At 41.6% G+C, this 25,044-nt stretch overlaps 1 protein-coding gene across 1 annotated transcript in view; it reads left to right on the top strand.

Annotated features, from left to right (window-relative positions):
• LOC140187430 (uncharacterized) overlaps positions 1-22,563 on the top strand; it is a 73,202-nt gene extending 50,639 nt beyond the window's left edge. The window contains exon 2 of the mRNA XM_072242750.1: positions 21,783-22,563. Coding sequence (XP_072098851.1) covers positions 21,783-22,156 — 374 coding nt within the window. The 3' untranslated portion in view covers positions 22,157-22,563. The remainder of the gene's footprint in view (positions 1-21,782) is intronic.
• Positions 22,564-25,044: the final 2,481 nt, after the last annotated feature.

The raw sequence follows: 25,044 nt of genomic DNA, 5'->3' as shown, positions 1-25,044 counted from the left end.
GTCCAAATAACCATTCCCTATTCTTACAGTGGCCATGCTTTCTTCTTTCATATTTTTGGACAATCTGATGACCGTCGCCTGTACCACCTTTTCTCCGCGGCACCCCCAGGCTGACGCATTACCGTAGCTAAAAGAAAAAGGCGCTGTCCCCGTAGCCGGAGCTGGGACCTCTCTGGGCATCGGGGCCTGTTCTGAATATAAGCTTCCACCTCGGGGCTAGACACGGATTTACAATCCCTGGCCCAGTGACCCAATTTCTGACAATTCCTGCATTGATCCCGGAACCTATCCCGGGGTGGCAAATGTCCGCTGCCTCTTCCTCTTCCACGGCCGGCTCCGCTCCTTTGGGAGAAATCTCTCCCTTTCTGATAGAATTGCCCTGCCAATTTTGGTTTATTCCCTCCCCCCCTCCGCCGCCAGGGAAGCGAATAATCTTTCTCTTTCCATGTTCATTAAAGCGGTGACCACCCCTTTCCCGCCCTCCTTTTGCCAGTTTAAACATCAATTTGTATGCTCGCGTCTGCTGGAGTAACAGACAGTTCAGCAAAGGCTTAATGGCCAGACGGGGGTATTCAGCATGCTCTTCCCACTCACTTCTCTAACGAGCTGTAAAGTCTGGGATGGGTTCCCCTTTTTTTTTCTGCAGGCAGCGGGTTTATGGCGGTGTTTTCGTGCCCCTCTCATGGCTTCCTCTCCCCTGTTTTTAAGCAGCGGCCCAGAGGCTCATTTCCATGATCAGCCAGATCGTCATTTTTTCTGCAGTCCCGTTTTCGCCAGGTGGTACGGCAAATCCGTCCTTCAGGGAGGGCCAGGAGGTCCCATATGCACATCTTAATAGCACTTGCACATCCCCGGGCAAGGGCGAGAAGATAGTTCACATCTGCAAAAGCCAATTACGGAATGCATTGGGTTTCTTTAATGGGTCCGGGGTCTCCATTACCATGGCTCTTGCCTCTGCGGGTGTCCATGGTTTAAACACGGGAACGACGCCAATCATTATGCGCTGGGCCTGCGATATCTTCATTCCCGGTTCCTCTCCTCCTTCCTCCGTTTTCTTTTTATCATTCCCTGCCGCCTTGAGTTTTTTTTTGAGTCATCACTAGTACTGCTAACACTTCCTTCAGCTATCCTCAGCTTCATTTCCTCTTTCCTGAGACCCTTCTCTGGTAAGAGAGATGCCTGCTCCCCTGGGGGTGTCAGGTGCCTGAAATTCTGGCATAAGGAGGTTGTATGGACGGGGTGTGGGTCGTCCCAAGGCAGCTACCATCATTATTAAATCGTCTATTTCACTATTGGGTGCCAAAGGGGCACTGGCCGGTACGGGGAGTTGGGGATAAAGTTCCGTGGCAGGTTTCGTTTCAGCCCCAGCCTTTTCTGTTTCAGGCTGCTTAATCTCCTTTTCCTTTGGAGGTTGGTGTTTTTAGCCACCTCCTTCCATCGTTTAAAACATCCTAACATGTAATCAGCATCCCAATTTGGGTGGCCGTCCCCGTTTCTAAGTCTAAAAATTAAAACTTCCCCATGCTGCCAATCCCCATGTGACCACTCATACAAATCACTACTGAATGTTACCGCGTAACGATCATCTCCAGTCTCTGACCATATCCGCTGGGGATCCAGGCGGGACTAAGGGGTCTCCTATTGCTGGCGGTGCCGTTATATCTTTTTAATCTTTTTGGCGGTCTTTTCCCCACCTGCAGTGGAGTGATCAAAGCCTTTGTCTCACCTCAGGACCTCTCCGGTTTATTAGCAGGCTCAGCGCTAGCCGGTCGACTGCCGGCACTTCCCATGTGTCCTGTTCAGGATTTTAATTTCAGTTAAGACAGCACAAAGTTTCTTTATACACACTACGCTTATAGCTGTATTTGGTGTGGCAGATGATGATTTGGGTTTAAGTGCAAGCCAGTCGGATATCATTGCATTTACCTCGCTATTGGCCCGTAGGAGAATTTTGCTGGTTTGGAAATCTGCCACTCCCTCAACTGCTGCTGCCTGGTTAGAAGATATAATGTTTTTTCTGAAATTAGAAAAGATTAAATTCACTTTGAGGGGGTCTGTGAAAAAGTTCTATTTGAAATGGGGACCTTTCTTATCATATTTTGGGAGTCTTAAGGAATTACCTACTAGTTGAGGGCATTTGATTGCACTTGGGAAGTTGCCTCCCATTTAACACGCTTATAATTTACCTCACAGGGTGGTTGATGAATTGTAAATATGGGTGTATTTTGGATCATCTGACATGTTGCAGATGTGTGAGAGCCGTCGTCTTGAAGTAGCGTGGGGGTACGGTTGTGAAATGTCCGTACTTGTATTTGTGAATTGTTGTGTTGTAAGTATATTAGCTGCCATGATATGTTCGGGGAGGGCGGGTGGGGGGAGGTTTGTTTTGGGGGTACGATACTAAAGCAAAATGGAGGAAAATGTAATCCATTATATATTCTGTATTGTGTCATTCCTTCAATAAAAATAAATTAAAAGAAAAATAAAATGCAATTGTTTAAAAGACATGTCAATTATCTCTCAGCGCGAGTCTAACAGTCCTCTTTGTTCCCTGTTATCAGGGCTCATAGTTTAGCCCCAGACGCATCCTCCCTCCCTGGTTCCAGGGGCCTAGTGTCTTGTTTATTGGAGTTCCTGGTACTGCACTTATCATCCAAAGTTATTCTCAACGGGCATCAGCAGTCTTAAGCCCAGCTCCTCAGAATGGTCAAGTATCCCATCATACACTAGTTTTAACCATTTCTACCACAAAAGGTTTTGGAGAGAAGGGAAGAGAATGGGGTTGAGAATGGTTACTAAATCAACCATGATGGAATGGCAAAGCAGAGTCTATGGGCTGAATGGCCTAATTCTTCTCCCATGTCTTATGGACCTCCATAAATGTGTATTACCTGTATTAAGTTCCATCTGCAGTTCCTTGTTAATATCTATAATTGACCTTTATCTTGCTGTATTCTTTGAAATCCTTTATACTGTCCACAACTCCACCAATCCTTGCTAATCCACGTTTTCATCCAAGTCACTGTTATGTATCACAGATGACAGTGGTCCTGGCACCGATCTGAGGGGAACACAAATGGTCACAGACCTCCAGCTTTCTACCCCTACTCTCTGTTTTGGGAGAGCCAGTTCTGAATCCAAGCATGCAATTACCTGCATCCCATGCATCTTTATCTTTGCAAACAATCTACCATCAGGGTCCTTACAAAGGCCTTATTAAAGTCCAGGTAGATAATGTTCACTATCTTGCCCTCATTAAGCAGCTTTGTCAATCTCATCAAGTTTGTTAGGCATGGCCCACCTTGTACAAAGCTATGCTGACTGTCCCTGAGCAGGCCATGCTTTTCCAGATGTGCCATCAATCCTCATCAGTAGCTTCTGTACTGATGATGTGAGGCTTATTGGCCTATAATTATTTGGATTATCTCTGCTCCCCTTCTTGAACAAAAGCACTGTACTCAAGGGCCTTGTCTGTTTCCAGTGAAGACACAAAGACCTTGAAAATGGTGCCAGCGGACAATGTGACCAAAGACAACATCCTCAGACAGTTCATGACTCTACTTCTCTCACTATTCTTCTTTCAAATATGACTCTGCTACTATTGGAACCTGTGATCTACATTTTGATGGTTTGTTTTCCGGCTGACTGAGTGATCTGGTGCTTTGCTGTCTCTGAGGTAGGTCAGTCAGGGTTCGAGTGTTCTGTGGACTGGAGGCCAAGAGGCCTGGAGACAGAGCACGAGCCCATGATTGACTCCATTTCTCACCAATAAATTGTCAAGGAAGATTGAAATCAACAAGGATGAGAGCAGAAGACAGGCAGGTGATCAGCACCATCTGCCTGCATTTGATTGGTGGCTTAATCTCACTCACTGCTCCCACAGGAAGGTGCCTGTGTTTGACGGATCTCCCCCTTGGGTCTTGGGCAAGGTTTAATCGACACAGCTTGTGGAATGGACTCTGGAATTCATGTCATGATGTGTTTCTGGTTTCTAGTTTCTCCTTTTTTGTTGCTGTTTATGTGATTTTGATCAGAGCAGACTGGCTCTGTAGCCTGCGGTCAACAAACGAAACCACACTCGATTAAACCGAACTCAACAAACGAAATTGCACGAGATTAAACTCAACTCAACAAACGATACCACGCTAGATTAAACCGAACTGAACAAACGATACCACGCTGGATTAAACTGAACTGAACAAACGATACCACGCTGGATTAAACTGAACTGAACAAACGATACCACGCTGGATTAAACTGAACTGAACAAATGAAATTGCGCTAGATTAAACCGAACTCAACAAACGAAACCGCGCTAGATTAAACTGAACTGAACATTCCTGGACTGTTTTGATGATCTTGTGGGGTGTATAGCATAACCTGTTAGTGTAATTGCATCTTTATTTTTGAGCTTGTGGATGATGCTTCCTGTCCTCTCCAATACCGCAGTGACATCCTCCCTTATCTATATTGCAACCCCTTCACCTCTTTTATCCCATCTCTATCATGTCAGAATCAGAATCAGAATCATTAACACTGGCATGTGACATGAAATTTGTTAATTTACCAACAGCAGTTCAATGCAATACATATCTAGCATAGAAAAAAATAAAATAAAAAAATAAGTAAATCAATTACAGTATACGTATATTGAATAGATTTTAAAAAAAACATGCAACATTTAAAAAAAAAGTGAGGTAGTGTCCAAGGATTCAATGTCCATTCAGGAATCAGATGGCAGAGGGGAAGAAGCTGTTCCTGAATCGCTGAGTGTGTGCCTTCAGGCTTCTGTATCTCCCACCTGATGGTAACAGTGAGAAAAGGGCATGCCCTGGGTGCTGGAGGTCCTTAATAATGGACGCTGCCTTTCTGAGACACCGCTCCCTAAAGATGTCCTGGGTACTTTGTAGGCTAGTACCCAAGATGGAGCTGACTAGATTTACAACCCTCTGCAGCTTCTTTCGGTCCTGTGCAGTAGCCCCTCCATACCAGACAGTGATGCAGCCTGTCAGAATGCTCTCCACAGTACAACTATAAAAGTTTCTGAGTGTATTTGTTGACATGCCAAGTCTCTTCAAACTCCTAATGAAGTTATCTTGCCTTCTTTATAACTGCATCAATATGTTGGGACTAGGTTAGATCCTCAGAGATCTTGACACCGAGGAACTTGAAGCTGCTCACTCTCTCCACTTCTGATCCCTCTATGAGGATTGGTATGCTTTCCTTCATTTTACCCTTCCTGAAGTCCACAATCAGCTCTTTCATCTTACTGACGTTGAGTGCCAGGTTGTTGCTGCAGCACCACTCCACTAGTTGGCAAATCTCACTCCTGTAACAACAAAAACAACAAAAGCTAGGAACGTTGCTGACAGTCCTATCCCTCACACAACCAGGTCTCTTTGTATACCTCTGTTGGCTTCCCTGCCTTCCAAGGAAGACAGATTCCATCTGTCCAGCATTTCCTCATAACTGTGATACACAATCCAGGGCAACAACGTAGGTGACCCAGGGCTGTAGATTGTAGCTTCATTGATCCTGATGTACAGTTTATCCTGAAGTTGATATGTTCTCCCACTGACTACATAGGTTCCCCCAGATGCTCAACTTTGCTCCCCTACCTTAAAACTGTGTGTTCTATATGTTGACCCTGTAAATTGCCCCTAGTGTTCAGGTGAGTGACAGAATGTGGGAGGGGAGGTTGGTGAGAACGTGGGGAGAATAAAAATAAGGATTTAGTATATTGTGTAGCACATAATGTCCAGCCTTTTTTGCCCATAATGTTGTGCTGAATTAATTTAGCTAGTGATTCCCAATTGCACTAATCCCTTATGCCTGTGTGTGTCCATATCCTTCAATTCTCTGCACATTCATATATCTCTTAAGTGCCTCTATCGCATCAGCTTCCATCACTAGTAGGATTACTGGAGGCTGTAGGTGCACTGTGTGGGATTAGTGTGAATAATTGCCTGATATTTGGTGCAGTCACTTCATTTACAGATTCAGCATAGTAACAGGCCCTGCTCCAGTTATAGGCATGTGATCAATTAACCAACTAACCCGTACGGTTTGGGAAAGAGTGATAAAAGCAGGGCATGCAGTCGTGCTCACTCATAGGGAGAACATACGAGCTCCTTACTGACGGCGGCGGGAATTGAGCCTGGGTCGCTGATGCTGTAAAGTGTTAAACCATCTGCTATATTACTGTTCTTGTCCCCTGAACAGATCCTTCAGATTAAACACTGACATCTCTTTCTTCCATAATACACTCCAGTGCCCTATTATGCTCTGTATGACCTACCCTCAATAATCTTCCCAAAGCACATCACCTTGATTAAATTCCATCTGACATTGCCCTGCCATTTTACCAAGATATCAATATTCTCCAGTAACTTCTGACTACCCTCGATGTCATCACAAGCACCAGTTTTTGTATCATTTGTCTCCTACATTCATATTCAAATTGTGAATGTATATATTAATGAGTAAGTGTCTAAGCACTGACTGCTCTGGTAACTATTGGATTCATCAGCGCAAACTTCTCTCTTCTAAAGATAGAAAAACACACCAGATTTAAAAAGCTAGCAGGGCCTTCTGAGAGTTTCTACAGATTTTGAGGTTGTGTGAGCAGTTAGTTGTGGCAGATAAACGTGCCAGATTTAAAAATCGAGCAGAGGTGGTGGGGGTGGGGGTGAAATTAGAGTCGAGACTTTCTGCAGAGCTTGAGAACGCGTGAGTCATTAGACACTTGGCACGGGTCAATGAAGAGAAGTTAGGTGTACATGGTGGGCTTCGGCAAGAAGAGCTGGAGGCGAAGGTGAGTTTCTTTCTTTCTCGTTGCACCGTTAGAGCAGTGGACAGCGGAGTGCTCCTCTTGCAGGATGCGGAAACATTCAGTATCACAGGTGACTGTACCTGCCTCCAGCAGCACCTTCATGCAGGTTGCATTAGGGAACCGAAGCTCATTCAGGAGAAGGAGGGCTCAGTTGACAGGAGATGCAGTGAGGTAGTTAGACCTAAACTGCAGCACACAGACATCTGGGTGGCTGACAAGAAGGAGCACGGGAAAAGGCAACTAGTACATTGTAGGCCTCTGGCTGTTCCCTTCAATAGCATTGAGCTCTCTGCCAGGGAAGGTGGGACCTGTACAGAAGAGATGGTCAGCACCTGAACTGGATGGGGACTAATAATCTAGTGAAAAGGTTTGCTAGTGCTACACGGGGCGGGGGGGAGGGGGGTTTAAACAAGAGTTGCGGGGGATGGGAACCAGAATGCCGAAACAGGTGGTGGACAGGTTGTGGATATAGATGTTGTTAAGACCTCAAAGTCAGGAATCAAAAGGTTGAGTATTGTGTGACTAATTATAATAATATAATAGCTCCTGTGTACAGGACCCTGGTCAGACCCCACTTGGAGTACTGTGCTCAGTTCTGGTCACCTCACTACAGGAAGGATGTGGAAGCCATAGAAAGGGTGCAGAGGAGATTTACAAGGATGTTGCCTGGATTGGGGAGCGTGTCTGATGAGGATAGGTTGAGTGAACTCGGCCTTTTCTCCTTGGACCGACGGAGGATGAAAAGTGACCTGATACAGGTGTATACGATAATGAGAGGCATTGATCGTGTGGATAGTCAGAGGTTTTTTCCCAGGGCTGAAATGGTTGCCACAAGAGGGCACAGTTTTAAGGTGCTGGGGTGTAGGTACAGAGGAAATGTCAGGGGTAAGTTTTTTACGCAGAGAGTGGTGAGTGTGTGGAATGGGCTGCTGGCGACGCTGATGGTAGCAGGTAGGGTCTTTTAAGAGACTTTTGGATAGGTACATGGAGCTTAGAAAAATAGAGGGCTATAGGTAAGCCTAGTAATTTCTAAGGTAGGGACATGTTCGGCACAACTTTGTGGGCTGAAGGGCCTGTATTGTGCTGTAGGTTTTCTATGTTTCTATGTTCTATGTTAATAAGTATTTTATTGATCCAGAGTGGGAAAATATTTTGTTACAGCAGCAACATTTAAAAACAGTTAGCAATAATAATAATAAATATAATATTATTAATAAAGTACAGAATAATAATTTACCAATGTGCAATAATGTACAAAATAATAGAACAGAGACTATTGTACTGTGATGTGTGTCCCCCTGTTGCACAGAGGTGAACTATTGTATATGCTTATTGCATTTGGTATGAAGGTTTTCTGTAATGAGCCTGTTTGAAAGGGTTCTCAGCTGCTTATCCAGAAGGTCATAGCGAGGATGTGCCTGATTGTCCATAGTGTTTAGTGACCTCCTCTCCACCACTAACTCAGGAGTCTGGGTTGTAACCAAGGATGGATCCAGCCTTTCTGATGAGTTTATTTAGTCTCAATGTTCTGAGTTGCAGAGATTTCAATGCAAGATGTATTGTAGGAAAGGCAGATGAACGCAGGTTTCCTTACATAGCTCAGAACTGTGTGTTTTATATACTGACTCCTGTAAATTACCCCTAGATTGCAAGTGACTGATGGAATCTGTTGTTTTAGACGTGACAGAGTGAGAGAGATGAAAGGCGGAGGGGTGGTGTTATTAGGGAAATTGTCACGTTGATGCTCAGGCAGGGACTGGAGAACTCATCTAGTGAGGCTTCATGGATGGAACTGAGGAATGAGAAAGCTATGACCATGTTAATGGCGCAATATTATAGACTATCCAACAGGCCGCAGGATTTAGAGGAACAAATTTGTAGAGAGATTGCAGATTTTGCAAGAAACATAAGGTTGATTATTGTAGAAGATTTTAACTTTCCACATATTGACTGGGACTCCCATACTGTAAAAGGGCTGGATAGGAACAAGTTTGTCAAATGTGTTCAGGAAACTTTCTTTAATCAGTACATAGAAGTCCCAACAAGAGAGTAAAAAAACATAGAAAACCTACAGCACAATACAGGCCCTTTGGCCCACAAAGCTGTGCCGAACATGTACTTACCTGAGAAATTACCTAGGGTTACCCATACAACCTCTGTTTTTCTGAGTTCCATATACCTGACCAGAAGTCCCTTAAAAGACCCTATCATATCCGCCTCCACCACCATCGCTGGCAGCCCATTCCATGCACTCACCACTCTCTGTGTAAAAAGATTACCTCTGACATCTCCTCTGTACCTACTTCCAAGCACCTTAAAACTGTGCCCTCTCATGCTAGCCATTTCAGCCCTGGGAAAAAGCCTCTGACTATCCACTATCAATGCCTCTCATCATCTTATACGCCTCTATCAGGTCACCTCTCATCCTCCGTCACTCCAAGGAGAAAAGGCCGAGTTCACTCAACCTATTCTCATAAGGCATGCTCCCCAATCCAGGCAACATCCTTGTAAATCTCCTCTGCACCCTTTCTATGGTTTCCACAACCTTCCTATAGTAAGGCAACCAGAACTGAGCACAGTCCTCCAAGTGGGGTCTGACCAGGGTCCTATATAGCTGCAACATTACTTCTCGGCTCCTAAGCTCAATCCCACGATTGATGAAGGCCAATGCACTGTATGCTTTCTTAACCACAGAGTCATCCTGTGCAGCAGCCTTGAGTGTCCTATGGACTCGGACCCCAAGATCCCTCTGATCCTCCACACTGCCAAGAGTCTTACCATTAATACTATATTCTGTCAGCATATTTGACCTACCAAAATGAACCACCTCACACTTATCTGGGTTGAACTCCATCTGCCATTTCTCAGCCCATTTTTGCATTTTTGCATCCTATCAATGTCCCACTGTAAACTCTGACAGCTCTCCACACTATCCACACCTCCCAACCTTTTGTGTCATCAGGGAATTTACTAACCCATCCCTCCACTTCTTCATCCAAGTCATTTATAAAAATCACGAAGAGTAAGGGTCCCAGAACAGATCCCTGAGGCACACCACTGGTGACTGACCTCCATGCAGAATATGACCCGTCTACAACCACTCTTTGCCTTCTGTGGGCAAGCCAGTTCTGGATCCACAAAGCAATGTCCCCTTGGATCCCATGCCTCCTTACTTTCTCAATAAGCCTTGCATGGAGTACCTTGTCAAATGCCTTGCTGAAATCCATATACACTACATCTACTGCTCTTCCTTCATCAATGTGTTTAGTCACATCCTCAAAAAATTCAATCAGGCTCATAAGGCATGACCTGTCTTTGAGAAAGCCATGCTGACTATTCCTAATCATATTATGCCTCTCCAAATGTTCATAAATCCTGCCTCTCAGGATCTTCTCCATCAACTTACCAACCACTGAAGTATGAATCACTGGTCTATAATTTCCTGGGCTACCTCTACTCCCTTTCTTAATAATGGAACAACATCCTCAACCCTCCAATCATCCAGAACCTTTTCCTTCCCCATTGATGATGCAAAGATCATCACCAGAGGCTCAGCAATCTCCTCCCTCGCATCCCATAGTAGCTTGGGGTACATCTCGTCCAGTCCAACTTGATGCTTTCCAAAAGTTTCTGCATATCCTGTTTCTTAATATCTACATGCTCAAGCTTTTCAGTCTTCTGTAAGTCATCCCTATAATTGCCAGGTTTCTTTTCTGTAGTGAATACTGAAGCAAAGTACTCATTAATTACCTCTGCTATCTCCTCCGGTTCCATACACACTTTTCCAACTGTCCCACTTGATTGGTCCCATTCTCTTACGACTTATCCTCTTGCTCTTAACATACTTGTAGGATGCCTTAGGGTTTTCCTTAATCCTGTCCGCCAAGGCCTTCTCATGGCCCCTTCTCATGGCTCTCCTAATTTCATTCTTGAGTTCCTTCCTGCTAGCCTCATAATCTTCTAGCTCTCTATCATTACCTAGCTCTTTGAACCTTTTGTAGGTTCTTCTTTTCTTCTTGACTAGATTTACAACAGCCTTTGTACACCACGGTTCCTGTACCCTACCATCCTTTCCGTATCAGTGGAACGTACCTATGCAGAACTCCATGCAAATATCCCCTGAACACTTGCCACATTTCTTCCATACATTTCCCTGAGAACATCTGTTTCCAATTTATGCTTCCAAATTCATGCCTGATAGCTTCATATTTCCCCTTACTCCAATTAAACGCTTTCCTAACTTGTCTGTTCCTATCCCTCTCCAATGCTACGGTAAAGGAGATAGAATTGTGATCACTATCTCCAAAATGCTCTCCCACTGAGAGATGTTACACCTGACCAGGTTCATTTCCCAATACCAGATCAAGTACAGTCTCTCCTCTTGTCAGTTTATCTACATATTGTGTCAAGAAACCTTCTTGAACACACCTAATAAACTCCACCCCATCTAAACCCCTTACTCTCAGGACATGCCAATCAATATTTGGGATATTAAAATCTCCCACCATGACAACCCTGTTATTATTACACCTATCCAGAATCCGTCTCCCTATCTGCTCCTCGATGTTCCTGTTACTTTTGGGTGGTGTATAAAAAAAAACACCCAGTAGAGTTATTGACCCCTTCCTGTTTCTAACTTCCACCCACAGAGACTCCGTAGACAATCCCTCCATGTCTTCTTCCTTTTCTGCAGCCGTGACATTATCTCTGATCAACAGTGCCACACCCCCACCTCTTTTGCCTCCCTCCCTCCCTGTCCTTTCTGAAACAGGTAAAGCCTGGCACTCCAAGTAACCATTCTTGCCCCTGAGCCATCCAAGTCTCTGTAATGAGTGTGCAATACTTGATTTGCTAATAGAGAATGACACAGGACAGCTGACAGAAATTTGTGTAGGGGAACACTAGGAGCACTTTGCATCTAGTGATCATAATGTCATTAGTTTCAAAGTAAATATGGCAAAAGATAGGTCTGCTGCACAGTTTGAGATTCTAAATTGGCGAAAGGCCAATTTTGATAGTAAGACCTGGTAAGCATGGATTGGGATAGACTGTTTCCTGGCAAAAGTGTAATTGTTAAGTGGGAGGCCTTCAAAAGTGAAATTCTGATCGGAAGGAAGAAAATTGTTCTTCTGGAAGATCAGAATGGTAATCCATTCATGGAGCCAAAAGAGATGTGGGAAATCTTAAATGGATTGTTTGCCTCTGTATTTACATTGGAGATGGACACTGAATCTATAGAAGTGAGGCAAAGCACGAGGTCATGGACCCTATACAGTTTACAGAGAAGGTGGTGTTTGCTGCATAGAGACAAATTAGGGTGGTTAAATCCCTGGGGCCTGCTAAGGATCCTGTGAGAGGCAAGTTCAGGAATTGCAGGGGCCTTAGCAGAGATACATAACTCATCCTTTGAGACAAGTGGGGCACCAGAGGATTAGAAGATAGTTAATGGCAGCTACTATACTAACTAAGAACCGCCCAATCCCCATCTCTCTCAGTTTCAGACCCATATAGTAGATTTCTATTAATTACTGGTTTACTTTATAACCAAGAAGTAGTTTTGGTTAATGTTTATGCACCAAATATCGATTATCCTGAATTTTTTAAACACTTATTTGTATCTCTTCCTAATTTAAATGAATATATGTTAATCACGGGCGGTGATTTTAAATGTTGTTTGAATCCTATGATGGATAGATCTACGCCCAAACAGACTTTTCCAAACAAATCTGCTATTTTTATTAATTCCTTTTTAGTTGACTCAGGAAATTTAGACGTTTGGAGATTTCTACATCCTAATGATAAAGAGTTCTCTTTCTTTTCTCATGTATATCATAATTACTCTGGAATCGATTACTTTTTTATTGACTCTCGATTAGTTTCATTTGTCAATACCTGTGAGTATGATACAATCGCCATTTCCGATCATGCGCCTTTGAAATTATCAATTAAATTTAGAGATGCAATTTTTAGTACTAGACAATGGCGGTTCAATTCTACTTCGTTTCAAGATTTTAATTTTGATAATTTTATTAAAGAACAGATTACATTTTTCTTTTCATCTAACTCAATGGAAAAAATTTCCAGTGGGATATTATGGGATACTTTTAAAGCATATATTCGCGGGCAAATTACTTCATACTCAGCTGGAGTGAAAAAACATATTAATAGTGAAATACGTACATTGGTTGATAAGATTAAAGAAATTGATAAAATATTCCATTGCTCCTAATTTGGAGCTTTACAAAGAGAGAGTTGAATTTCAGATCATAGTCATAGTCATACTTTGTTGATCCTGAGGGAAATTGGTTTTCGTTACAGTTGCACCAACCAAGAATAGAGTACAAATATAGCAATATAAAACCATAAATAATTAAATAGTAATATGTAAATTATGCCAGGAAATAAGTCCAGGACCAGCCTATTGGCTCATCCTAGACTTATTTCCTGGCATAATTTACATAGTACTGCAACATAGTTTGTTATTAATAGCTCCAATTGAAAATCGATGACTTAAAAGTAAGAGTCAATTTTACATACATGATGATAAGTCGGGCAAATTACTGGCTAATCAATTGAAAGCTGCTTTGGCGAAACGTCAGATTAATAAAGTTCGTAGACAGGATGGTAATTTGATGATTGACCATGATGAAATTAATAAATCTTTTCAAGAATTTTATACCAATTTATATCAATCAGAATTTCCTGATGATTCGACCATAATGCATGAATTTTTAAGGAAATTAATTATTCCGAAATTACCAGCCGATGAACATTTAACATTAGATGCAACCATTACTGAAGAGGAAGTAAGGAAAGCAATTCTTTCAATGAATTCTGGTAAAGCACCTGGCCTGGATGGGTACACAGTTGAATTTTATAAATTTTTTTCAGATGTACTTTCTCCTCAGTTATGTAGAATTTTTAAAGATGCCTTACCTGTAGGTAAATTACCACAATCCTTTTATGAAGCATCTATCTCATTAATTCCTAAAAAAGATAAAGATCCCACTGAATGTGCATCATATAGACCTATATCTTTGTTGAATATGGATTCTAAAATCTTTTCCAAAATATTAGCAATTAGGATAGAGAAGGTACTACCACAAATTGTCTCCGAAGATCAGACAGGATTTATTAAAAATCGTTACTCACATTTTAATGTTAGGAGGCTATTGAACATTGTATACACTACTTCAGTTAAAACTCCAGAATGTGTTATTTTGCTTGACGCCGAGAAGGCATTTGACAGACTTGAATGGGAACATTTATTTGAAATACTTGAGAAATTTAATTTCAGCTCAAAATTTATATCCTGGATTCAATTGATATATCGGACACCTCTGGCTGCTTTATTTATCAATAATCGGAGATCCCCATTTTTTAGGCTTTTTTGAGGTACTAGACAGAGCTGTCCTTTAAGTTCCCTACTTTTTGATATTGCCCTGGAGCCTTTGGCAATTGCTATTTGTGATTCACCTAATATATTTGGCATTATCTGTGAGAATGGGACACATGAAGTATCACTATATGCAGATGACCTGTTACTATATATATCTAACCCAGAGAAATCCATCCCTGCGGCAATTACATAATTTGTTCAGTTTAGTAGTTTTTCTGCTTATAAGTTGAATCTTAGTAAGAGTGTGCTTTTTCCATTAAATATGCAAGTTCCAATTTATAGACAATCACCATTTAGATTAGATACTGATTATTTTACTTATTTGGGTGTTAAAATTACTAAGAAGCACAAGGATCTATTTTAAATTAATTTCGTACCCTTAATCGATCATGTTAAACAACTGTTTACTAAATAGTCCCCTTTGTCTTTATCTTTGATTGGTCAAAATAATACTATTAAGATGATTATTTTACCTAAAGTTTTGTATCTATTTCAGGCGGTATCAATTTTTATCCCTAAATCTTTTTTTGATATTACTGATTCTAAAATTTCTTCATATATATGGCAGAATAGAAATCCCAGGTTAAGTAAGAAATATTTACAGAAATCAAAAAGAGAAGGTGGTTTGGCTTTGCCGAATCTTAGATTTTACTACTGGACAATTAACATTGATATTTAACGTTTCGAAAACAAGAATTGGATGAAACTCAAAGTCCACGATGGATGAACCTCAAGCGGGAGTCTATACAGGGTTTTTCGTTGGCTCCTATTCTAGGAGCTGCGCTTCCCTTTGCACTTACTAAATTGAATAAACAAATGATAAATCCAATAATTAAACATACAATACGAATATGGTTTCAATTTTGTAAATTGAACAAATTTATCCTGTCAAGTTCTATTATATCTAATTTTTTCTTTCAACCATCTAGAATTGACCAAGCTATTTTTCTATCGTAAACAAAGAGAATAACATATTTTCGTGATTTATTCATGGATGATTGTTTTATGTCTTTTGAACAGTTGTCTCATAAATATAATTTGCCTAGATCACGCTTTACAGATATTTACAGATTAGAAACTTTTTGAACACTACTTTATCTACCTTTCCGTTATCGCGTCAAATTGAAGTTACAGAAAAAATTTTAGATTTAAACTCCTTTCAGAAGAGTTTAATAGCAGTTATTTATGATCTGATTATGAAAATATGTCTAGGTACATCTGATAAAATTAAATATGAGTGGGAAAGAGAACTTTAAATATCTTTATCTACAGAGAAATGGGAAAAAATTCTTCAATTAGTCAATACTTCCTCAATGTGAGCCAGACACGCCTTGATACAATTTAAGGTGGTTCACAGGGCTCATGTGTCCAAGGATAAGTTAGCTCGTTTTTATTGCCATATAGATCCTATTTGTGATAGATGTAAATCTGGGGTAGCTTCCTTGACACATATGTTCTGGTCTTGTTCTCTTTTAGAAAAATATTGGAAAGGTATTTTTGATATTATTTCAGCAGTTCTGCGTATTGATTTACAACCTCATCCTATTACTGCAATTTTTGGACTACCAGTGATAGACTCTAGTCGTTTATCCAAGTCAGCTTGTCGTCTAATTGCATTTGTTATATTAATAGCCAGAAGATCCATTTTATTTAAATGGAAAGATTCTAATTCCCCCACTACATTTCAATGGTTTTCCCAAACGATAGCATGCCTAAACTTGGAAAAAATTAGGAGCGGTACAATGGATCCTTTGGTTAAATTTGAAGAAACTTGGAGGCCATTGATTCAATATTTTCATATGATGTAAGTTGATCCTTTCTGAATCCTTTGTAGTAATTTTTTTCATGTATAGAGGAGCGGAGTTAATGACAAATAATTTTAGCTGAGGTAATATGACAGCCCAAGCTTTGTTTGTTTTTTTTAGTTTAGCTTCTTCTTAGTTTAGGGGGTTTTCTTTTTCTCTCTTTATTAATATCTTTTTCATGGACAATTACTATGAGATTGGGAGGCTAAACTATGTCTGCTACTTGGAATTTGTGCTTGTACATGTTAACTGTTATTATTGTAATCCCGATCTCTATGTATCATTACTATTATTGTTACATTTAATTTTGAAACCTAATAAAAAGATTGAAAAAGAAGATAGTTAATGTTGTTCTGCTATTTAAGAAAGGCTCTAAAACTAAACCAGGGAATTATCAGCTGGTGAGCCTAACATCAATAGTGGGAAGGTTACTTGAAGGTATTCTGAGGGACCTGATATATATTTAGATAGGCATGGACCAATCAGGATAGTCAGCATGGCTTTGTGTGTGATGGATTTTGTCTAACCAATCTGAAAGGGTTTTTTCTGAGGAAGTTACCAGGGAAGTGGCTGAATGCAAGGTGGTGGAAATTGTCTACATGGACTTTAGCAAGGCATTTGACAAGGTCCCACAAGTGAGATTGGTCAAGAAGGTTCAGTCACTCACCATTCAAGATGAAGTGGTAAATTGCATTATTATTGGCTTTGTGGAAGAAACCAGAGAGTGGGTAGTAGGTGGTTGCCTTTCTGCTGGAGGCCTGTGACTAGTTTTGTCACAGAAACCTGCATCTAGGAGCACAGGAGTTGTATCCATTTGGGTTACCCAGTGAAATTGGCGGTAGCAAAACACTGCATTTGCAATGGCCACAGGATTGATTTTGATGGCAGAAAACTACTGTGCCGCACCAATGGCTTTTGGGGCTGTCTGGTGAAGGTAGCCATTGAAATAAAACTAGTGGAAAAGAATCTTAACAAACATGAAGATCATGCTCTAAGTAAGAACTGGAATTCAAATGTGAAAAGGTGGGACAGTGGAGACCTGATTGGATGAGGACTAACCAATCAGGAAGGATGGATGGCAGGGTATAAATACCACCGGACTACACATACCCAGGAATCATTCTTGATGAAGATGAGTTTGTCATTGAAATGTCAGTTAAAATTAATACCTCCATTAGGTATCCTTAACTTGCTGTCCATCATTGAGCCTTGAACTCTCATTATTTCAATTTTAAATAGAGGGCTTGGTAGCATACATTCAAAACAACATTCATCATTGACTTCAAATACATAAGTCTCTGGGTCCTGACAGGATATTCCCTAGGTCCTTGAGGGAAGTTAGTGTGGAAATAGCAGGGGCTCTGACAGAAATATTTCAAATGTAATTAGAAACAGGGATTGTGCTGGAGGATTGGCGTATTGCTCATGTTGTTCCATTGTTTGAAAAAGGTTCTAAGAGTATACCTAGCAGTTATCGGCCTGTGAGTTTGACGTCAGTGGTGGGTAAATTGATGGAAAGTATTCTTAGAGATGGTATATATAATTATCTGGATAGACAGGGTCTGATTAGGAACAGTCAACATGGATTTGTGCGTGGAAGGTCATGTTGACAAATCTTATTGAATTTTTTGAAGAAGTTACTAAGAAAGTTGACGAGGGTAAGGCAGTGGATGTTGTCTATATGGACTTCAGTAAGGCCTTTGACAAGGTTCCACATGAAAGGTTAGTTAGGAAGGTTCAATCGTTAGGTATTAATATTGAAGTAGTAAAATGGATTCAGCAGTGGCTGGATGGGAGACGCCAGAGAGTAGTGGTGTATAACTGTGTGTCAGATTCGAGGACGGTGTCTAGCAGTGTGCCTCAGAGATCTGTACTGGGTCCAATGTTGTTTGTCATATATATTAATGATATGGATGATGGGGTGGTAAATTGGATTAGTAAGTACAAGTGTCCCCCGCTTTTCGAACGTTTACGTTACGAAACCTCACTGTTACGGAAGACCTACATTAGTACCCTATTTTCGCTAACAGAAGGTGTTTTCACTGTTACGATAAAAGCAGCGCCCGATAAAAGGCAGCATGCGCCCTGAGCAGCCGCTCTCCCCCGGATTCGGAACTTCATTCTTGCCGGCATTGCTTAAACACGTGCCTGTGAGCAGCCGTTTGCAAGATGAGTTCTAAACTATTGGAAAATCCTGAAAGAGCTTGTAAGGGTGTTACACTTAGCGTAAAACTAGACATAATTAAGCATTTCGATCGTGGTGAATGAAGTAAGGACAAAGTGAGTTTGGCTTGTGGAAGCTGACGAAGATAATGTTGAAGAGGTTTTGGCATCCCGTGACCAAGAACTGATAGATGAAGAGCTGATGCAATTGGAAGAGAAAAGGATAACAATTGAAACCAAATGAGTAATGATAAAGTACGACTTTAAATTTGAAAGGGTATGTCAGTTTAGGGGATATTTGCAAGATGGTTTGAATGCTTACAAAGAACTGTATGATAGAAAAATGCGCGAGGCTCAGCAGTCAAGCAAGCCTTCCACATCAGCCACAGCAGACGATGAACCTCGACCTTCGACATCGAGGCGGGCAGTCATAGGAGAACATGAGCTGCCTGCTCTAATGGAAACTGACGACGATGAGATGACACCCCAGCATCCCACCACCCCAACCCCCAGGCCACGGACAGATTCCGATTCGCGGAGAATGCAGCGGTAGCCGGGAGGCACCCAGCACATCTTTAAGAAAAAAGCCGAAATAAACATGCTAATTAATTAGGTGCCGGGTGGCACCTAATTCATTAGCTTGTTTATTTCTGCTTTTTTCTTAAGGATGTGCTGTGTGCCTCCCAGCTACCACTGCATACTTCACAGATCGGTATTGAGTCGCTGCCTGGAGGGTGGGGGCCACTGCACCAACCAAACTCCAACGACTCAGTCTAACACACCATCATGAATGTGCTCAGTGCTTTCCCAATTCCGGTAAGTGGTATTACATTGTACATACATTATTTCTACTTTATATGGGCTGTGTATTTTTATGTGTTAAATGGTATGATTTGGCAGCTTCATAGCTTAAAGGTTACTGGAGAGAGTGTTTTTGCCAACAGTGGTTGCGCCGTGTTTTTGCTGGCGGCGCTTGCGTGAGATTTTCGCTGCAGAGAACAGTTCAGGCAATGATTGTGGAAAAGTATTTCTACTTCATACAAGCTGTGTATTTATCATATCATTCCTGCTTTTACTATATGTTACTGTTATTTTAGGTTTTATGTGTTATTTGGCATGATTAGGTAGGTTATTTTTGGGTCTGCCAACGCTCACAAAATTTTTCCCATATAAATAAATGATAATTGCTTCTTCGCTTTATGACATTCCGGCTTACAAACCATTTCATAGGAGCGCTCTACTTTCGGATGGCGGGGGAAACCTGTATGCAGATGATACTAAGATAGGTGGAGTTGTGGACAATGTAGTAGGCTTTCAAAGTTTGCAGAGAGGCTTAGGCCAGTTAGAAGACTGAGCTGAAAGATGGCAGATGGAGTTTAATGCTGAAAAATGTGAGGTGCTACATTTTGGTAGGACTAATCAAAATAGGACATACATGGTAAATGGTGGGGCATTGAAGAATGCTGTAGAACAGAGGGATCTAGGAATAATGGTGCATAGTTCCCTGAAGGTGGAATCTCATGTGGATAGGGTGGTGAAGAAAGCTTTTGGTATGCTGGCCTTTATAAACCAGAGCATTGAGTATAGGAGTTGGGATGTAATGTTGAAATTGTACAAGGCATTGGTAAAGCCAAATTTGGAGTATTGTGTACAGTTTTGGTCACCGAATTATAGGAAAGATGTCAACAAAATTGAGAGAGTACAGAGAAGATTTACTAAAATGTTGCCTGGGTTTCATCTCCTAAGTTACAGAGAAAGGTTGAACAAGTTGGGTCTTTATTCTTTGGAGTGTAGAAGGTTGAGGGGGGACTTGATAGAGGTGTTTAAAATTATGAGGGGGATAGATAGAGTTGACGTGGATAGGCTTTTTCCATTGAGAGTGGGGGAGATTCAAACAAGAGGACGTGAGTTGAGAGTTAAAGGACAAAAGTTTAGGGGTAACATGAGGGGGAACTCCTTTACTCAGAGAGTGGTAGCTGTGTGGAGTGAGCTTCCAGCAGAAGTGGTTGAGGCAGGTTCGATGTTGTCATTTAAAGTTAAATTGGACAGCTATATGGACAGGAAAGGAATGGAGGGTTATGGGCTGAGTGTAGGTCAGTGGGACTAGGTGAGAGTAAGAGTTCGGCACGGACTAGAAGGGCCGAGATGGCCTGTATTCCGTGCTGTAATTGTTATATGGTTAAAAAGTAAACCAGAGCATACAGTCCTTTCTGTAATAATGGTGCTGAGGTGGAAATCATTGGGAACATCTCCACCCTCATCCCTCTGCAAATATTTCTGATTTGTCATGTTACAACCATGTAGTCAGTATGGCCAAACAAGCATACCAGTGTTTCTACTTTCACAGTAAGTTAAGAAAATCTGGCATATTTCTCAGATCCAAACTCCAGAGCAGCCCAGAGCAGGCCTCAAGCCTTGCATATCAGTTCATCATATTGGAGGGCACGGAGCACAGCAGCCAGGGCAGTCTTCATAGCCTCAGCGCCATGGAGACGACTATCGCAGAGAGCGAGCAAAATCAACTCTCGTCCCAACCAACACCGTCTTTTCATCTATCTGGTCCAGCATTTAAATTGACCCAATGGCAGAATAGCAAAAGGCTCCATGCCCTGGAAAGAGGACTGAAGATTGCGAAGAGTGAGAGAAATTGACTCTCACCTCCAATCTGGGTCAGTGTTTAAATTGTCTAAACAGCGCATTGCACCTTGCGCTAGGATCCAGGCACTGCTGCTACAAAGAGCCCGGGCCGAGAACACACTGCCCAGTGACTTGCTCCAGGCCCAGATTTTGTTGTCTAGCCCTAAGCCATCTATCTACCCTTCCTATTGCCTCAGGAAAATAGTAAACACTATCAAAGTCCCCTCCCACCATGGTGATTCCCTCTTCTCCCATCTTTCATTGGGCAGGAATGCAAAAGCTTGAAAAAACATACCAGCAGGTTCAGTGACAGCTTCTGTCTTGCTGCTGTGGGACTCTTGAATGGATATATTGTACTTTCTCCATAACCATAACACTACATCTTCCATTCTGTTATTGTTCTCCCTTTGTATAACCTCGAGGTGCTCATGCTTGTTATGATCTGTCTGGGTAGCATGCGAAACAAAGTTCTTCACTATAACACATGACTAATAAATCAGTTACCAAATGACTTCTACTTATCCGGCATAGATGTAGCTACAAGTAGCTGCTCCCAATCTACTTTGCCAGTCTTTTGATTTTAAACCAATGTGGACAGGCAGTCACTGTGTACATTCAGAGAAGGGACAATCACCATGTACAGTTAGAGTGGGGATGGGCAGTCACCATGTACACTCAGAGATGGGCAGAAGTCTACCCCTTATGCCATCCAGCAATAAAGTGGAGAATGTAGTCCCTGGCGTCTTCATTACTACCTCTACCAAGAGCCAGAGTGGGATTGTAACCCACTTCAGAAACAGTATTTACTGACCTACTCGCTCTGACAGGGATTGTGATGTTCAGTCTTGTCATGGTCATTTCCACTTTATAACTGTTTCATTGTAATGTCTCTTCCAAAGTGGTGGGATAAAGACATTTAAAAGTCTTCCTCTGTTTTGCCCCACAGCTAGTGAGAATCAGTACTGCTGGCCTTCCTATCTTCGCTGTTGGAATGGTCAGCAGCTGGACAAAGCTTTTGTATTCCTGGATACCGAAGAGGGAAAGTTCAACTCATCTACAAATTATGGACTGAGCTCAGCAACAGCCATGTCAGCCCGTGGAGTTCAGGTGACACCACAGACCACTAGCTCAGTCATGAGTGAACTGTGTGGCATCAAGTTTGACACGACAAATCTTTTCAAAACAACTGCCAACAATTTCTGTGTGCAGGTCACCTGTCAAGACACTATTTCCACCTCGTGTGACTCATTGAACACCACCCTGAAATGTCCACCATTCTTGGCAACCATATGGTCTAGGTTCCAGCAGCCTCTGGGATGAACAATGGTGAACAATCTGTCTACAGTGAATCTAACATATTAACACATTTTTATAAAACTATTTTGAAGATGACCAGGAAAATTTAATTATTTAGAACTGTGATGAAATGGGACCCTGGAAATATTAGGTGTCCTTTGTTTTTCAGAGAGGACATTTTTATATATATCCTTTTTTTTTTGTATGTCTGTGAATTCAACACAAGGCTCTCGCAAGGTTCTTCATGCTGCTGAATGTAGATCGAGTAGTCAGTGCAAAGAACATCAAAACAAGGCAGCCAACCAACCTCCAGGACAAGTCCCCTGCAGAATCCCATGTGCTAATGTGGAGTGGAAAATTGTTCTGTGGGTGGATGTGTTTGGTTGACAAGAACCACTTTCTCTCAGTGTGAGTAAATAACTCAACATGGATGGGTGCACATTCAAGTGATCAATGTTGGATTACCAGTACTGGAATTTATAAATAAAATGATCGATACGTATTTTGTTCTGAAATTCCAGAGTTGATAATGCCCGGCCAGATCTAGAGGAACACCCATTGATAGGATCAAGTGAAACACCCGCTGAGTCCAGAGTAATGTAATGTATTTCTCACCCAATTCAGTGTGACTCAGTGCATTCTCCGCTGATTCCAGTGCGGGGTGTTACTTCATAAAACCATCCAACCTTTGCCTGGCTCACTGAGCTGGAGGGTTTGCGTTACATTTCTGCACATTAGCAGTCACTCCTGACAAATATTTGTCCTCAGCACTACAAGTAACTACAGAAAGAAAGTAAATTTGCAGTGTTTGCCTGAATATTACCCATCTAATAATCACTGAACCAACTATCTAATGGTTCAGTTGTGTGTGGAGTCAGTGGAAGGTGGAAAATGGACCTTTGAACAGATTTGAACACGTCATATACAAATCCCATGAACATCTTTATAATCCTAAGTGAATCTGAACAAGAATAGAGTCTTTAACAAAAAGGACAAATTACAAACTGTATATTCAGTTATATATACTATTAAGTCATTGATGAAAAAAGAAGTTCCACTGGCAGGTTAACACAGGCTCCAGCTTTTTTAAAGTGAATGCCACTGCACTTTCCCTTAACCAATATCACTCCTTAAAGGATGTGCACTCACTTTCAGACTATAACCCCTATGGCTTATCACTGAGGATCCTATCAAATTCATCTACAACTCTTTGCCTGTACTCTCCTGAAACTTCACATGCAAGGAATGGAAGTACTTGTAATACCTTCACAATTTAATCACTGACCTGCACTGAGTTTTTGTTGCACCTTATCCAAGTCACCTTATCCTTTCAAAATTGAATCAAGTATTTAGTTTGGAGTTTCATTTAGAGCCTAATACAAACAAAACAAAACTTCCAATTGTCCCGTGGTAAAGACTGACATTCCATCAGCTATTTTAATGATTTTTTAAATTATCTTAAAACAATATTAGAAAATAGGAGGAATTATTCAGTTCCCTGAATGTTTCACTGTTCAGGAAGGTCATGGCTGGTCTCAAGGCCAATTTCTTGTATTACCCCTACTCCTTTCAGTTAATGCTTTAAGTCTCTGTTCTTTCAGAGTTGCCAATTATTTGCCATTTAGAAAATATTCCAATTAATGCTCAGCACTAGACAGATGACCTCACATTTCTGCAAGGAATTATTCCTGTAGACACTTATTGTCCATTTTGACTCGGTCAGCAAATGTGAGGAGACAGCATCTGTCCTGTAGATGGATAAACACAGTGCTTAAGCTGAGGCTAACTCACCGTAAATGTCCTGCCTGGTGCAGGGAAAATTGTGTCGGGCTCTGTATTTCCCTCAAGGCTGCATATTTCCTGTTAGATCCGGGGACGTCCCTCTTTGGTACTTTTACACCTCCTGCTCCTTTCTGGTTAAATACTGATTTAAAAAACTATACTCTTGTCATTTCTTACATTATGTAAGTTGTTGCTAATTGTTAGATTTATATCTCTTACTGATGAGAATCTAATGAACGTTCCAATGGGCAGTGTTAGAATCATTTCTGACTCCACCCTCTGACTGGAAAAGCCAATGGCAGCTGCTTCAAGAGGTGAAATTTACATTCCCATTCTCTTTACGATTTTAGTGCCATAATTCAAGTGAACTAATTGGCTAATGTGCTGAATGAAACATATGCAGAGATATGTTTGCCAATTAGATTACTGCATTCGTGACCCACCTCACTGAGGCTCATAGAGTTGTACAGCACAGAAACAGGCCCCCTGGCCACAGAGCTCGTTCCAACTATCACTTACCCACCTACACTAACTCCATTTATGAGTACTTGGTCCATTGTCTTTGTTGATAAAAGTTCTCATCTGGATGCTTCTTAAATGTTGCACCAATCTCTGCCTCCAACGTCTTATCAGGCTGTTCATTCCTGATTCCAACATTTACTGGTCTAACCTTCTCACATCCCTCTTAACTCAACCCAAAATTTGTGCCTTCATGGAAGTCAGTCTTGCCGCTGTCCACTTGCAATTGTCTAGGACCTTGAGCATCCACTCAAATATTGCATGCTTCAAAGACTGAAAATTAATGCAATACAATGTTCACACAATGTCCTTTAATACTTGGACACTTAACCCCAAAAACACAACTTTACAAACCTGACAGTCCAGTCCGGGTAGGCCTATCGTCTTTGCCTGCTCCTGCCCACTGAACATGTCCTCATACCTTGACTCCACTCTATCCCCCTTGGTTCAGTCCCTTCCCACCTACATCAGCACTTCTCTTGCCCTTGATCTCCTCAGTAACTTTCAATTCCCTAGACCTGAATGTCTCCTTTTCACCAGTCCTATACACTTCTATCCCCTAACAAGAAGTCCTTAAAACTCCCCATTTCTTTCTTCCCCCACCACCTTTC

Source organism: Mobula birostris, chromosome 24 (assembly GCF_030028105.1).
Source record: "Mobula birostris isolate sMobBir1 chromosome 24, sMobBir1.hap1, whole genome shotgun sequence".
NCBI lineage: Eukaryota > Metazoa > Chordata > Chondrichthyes > Myliobatiformes > Myliobatidae > Mobula > Mobula birostris.
The sequence above is the reverse complement of the archived record's forward strand: the minus strand, read 5'-3'. Positions and strand labels throughout refer to the sequence as shown.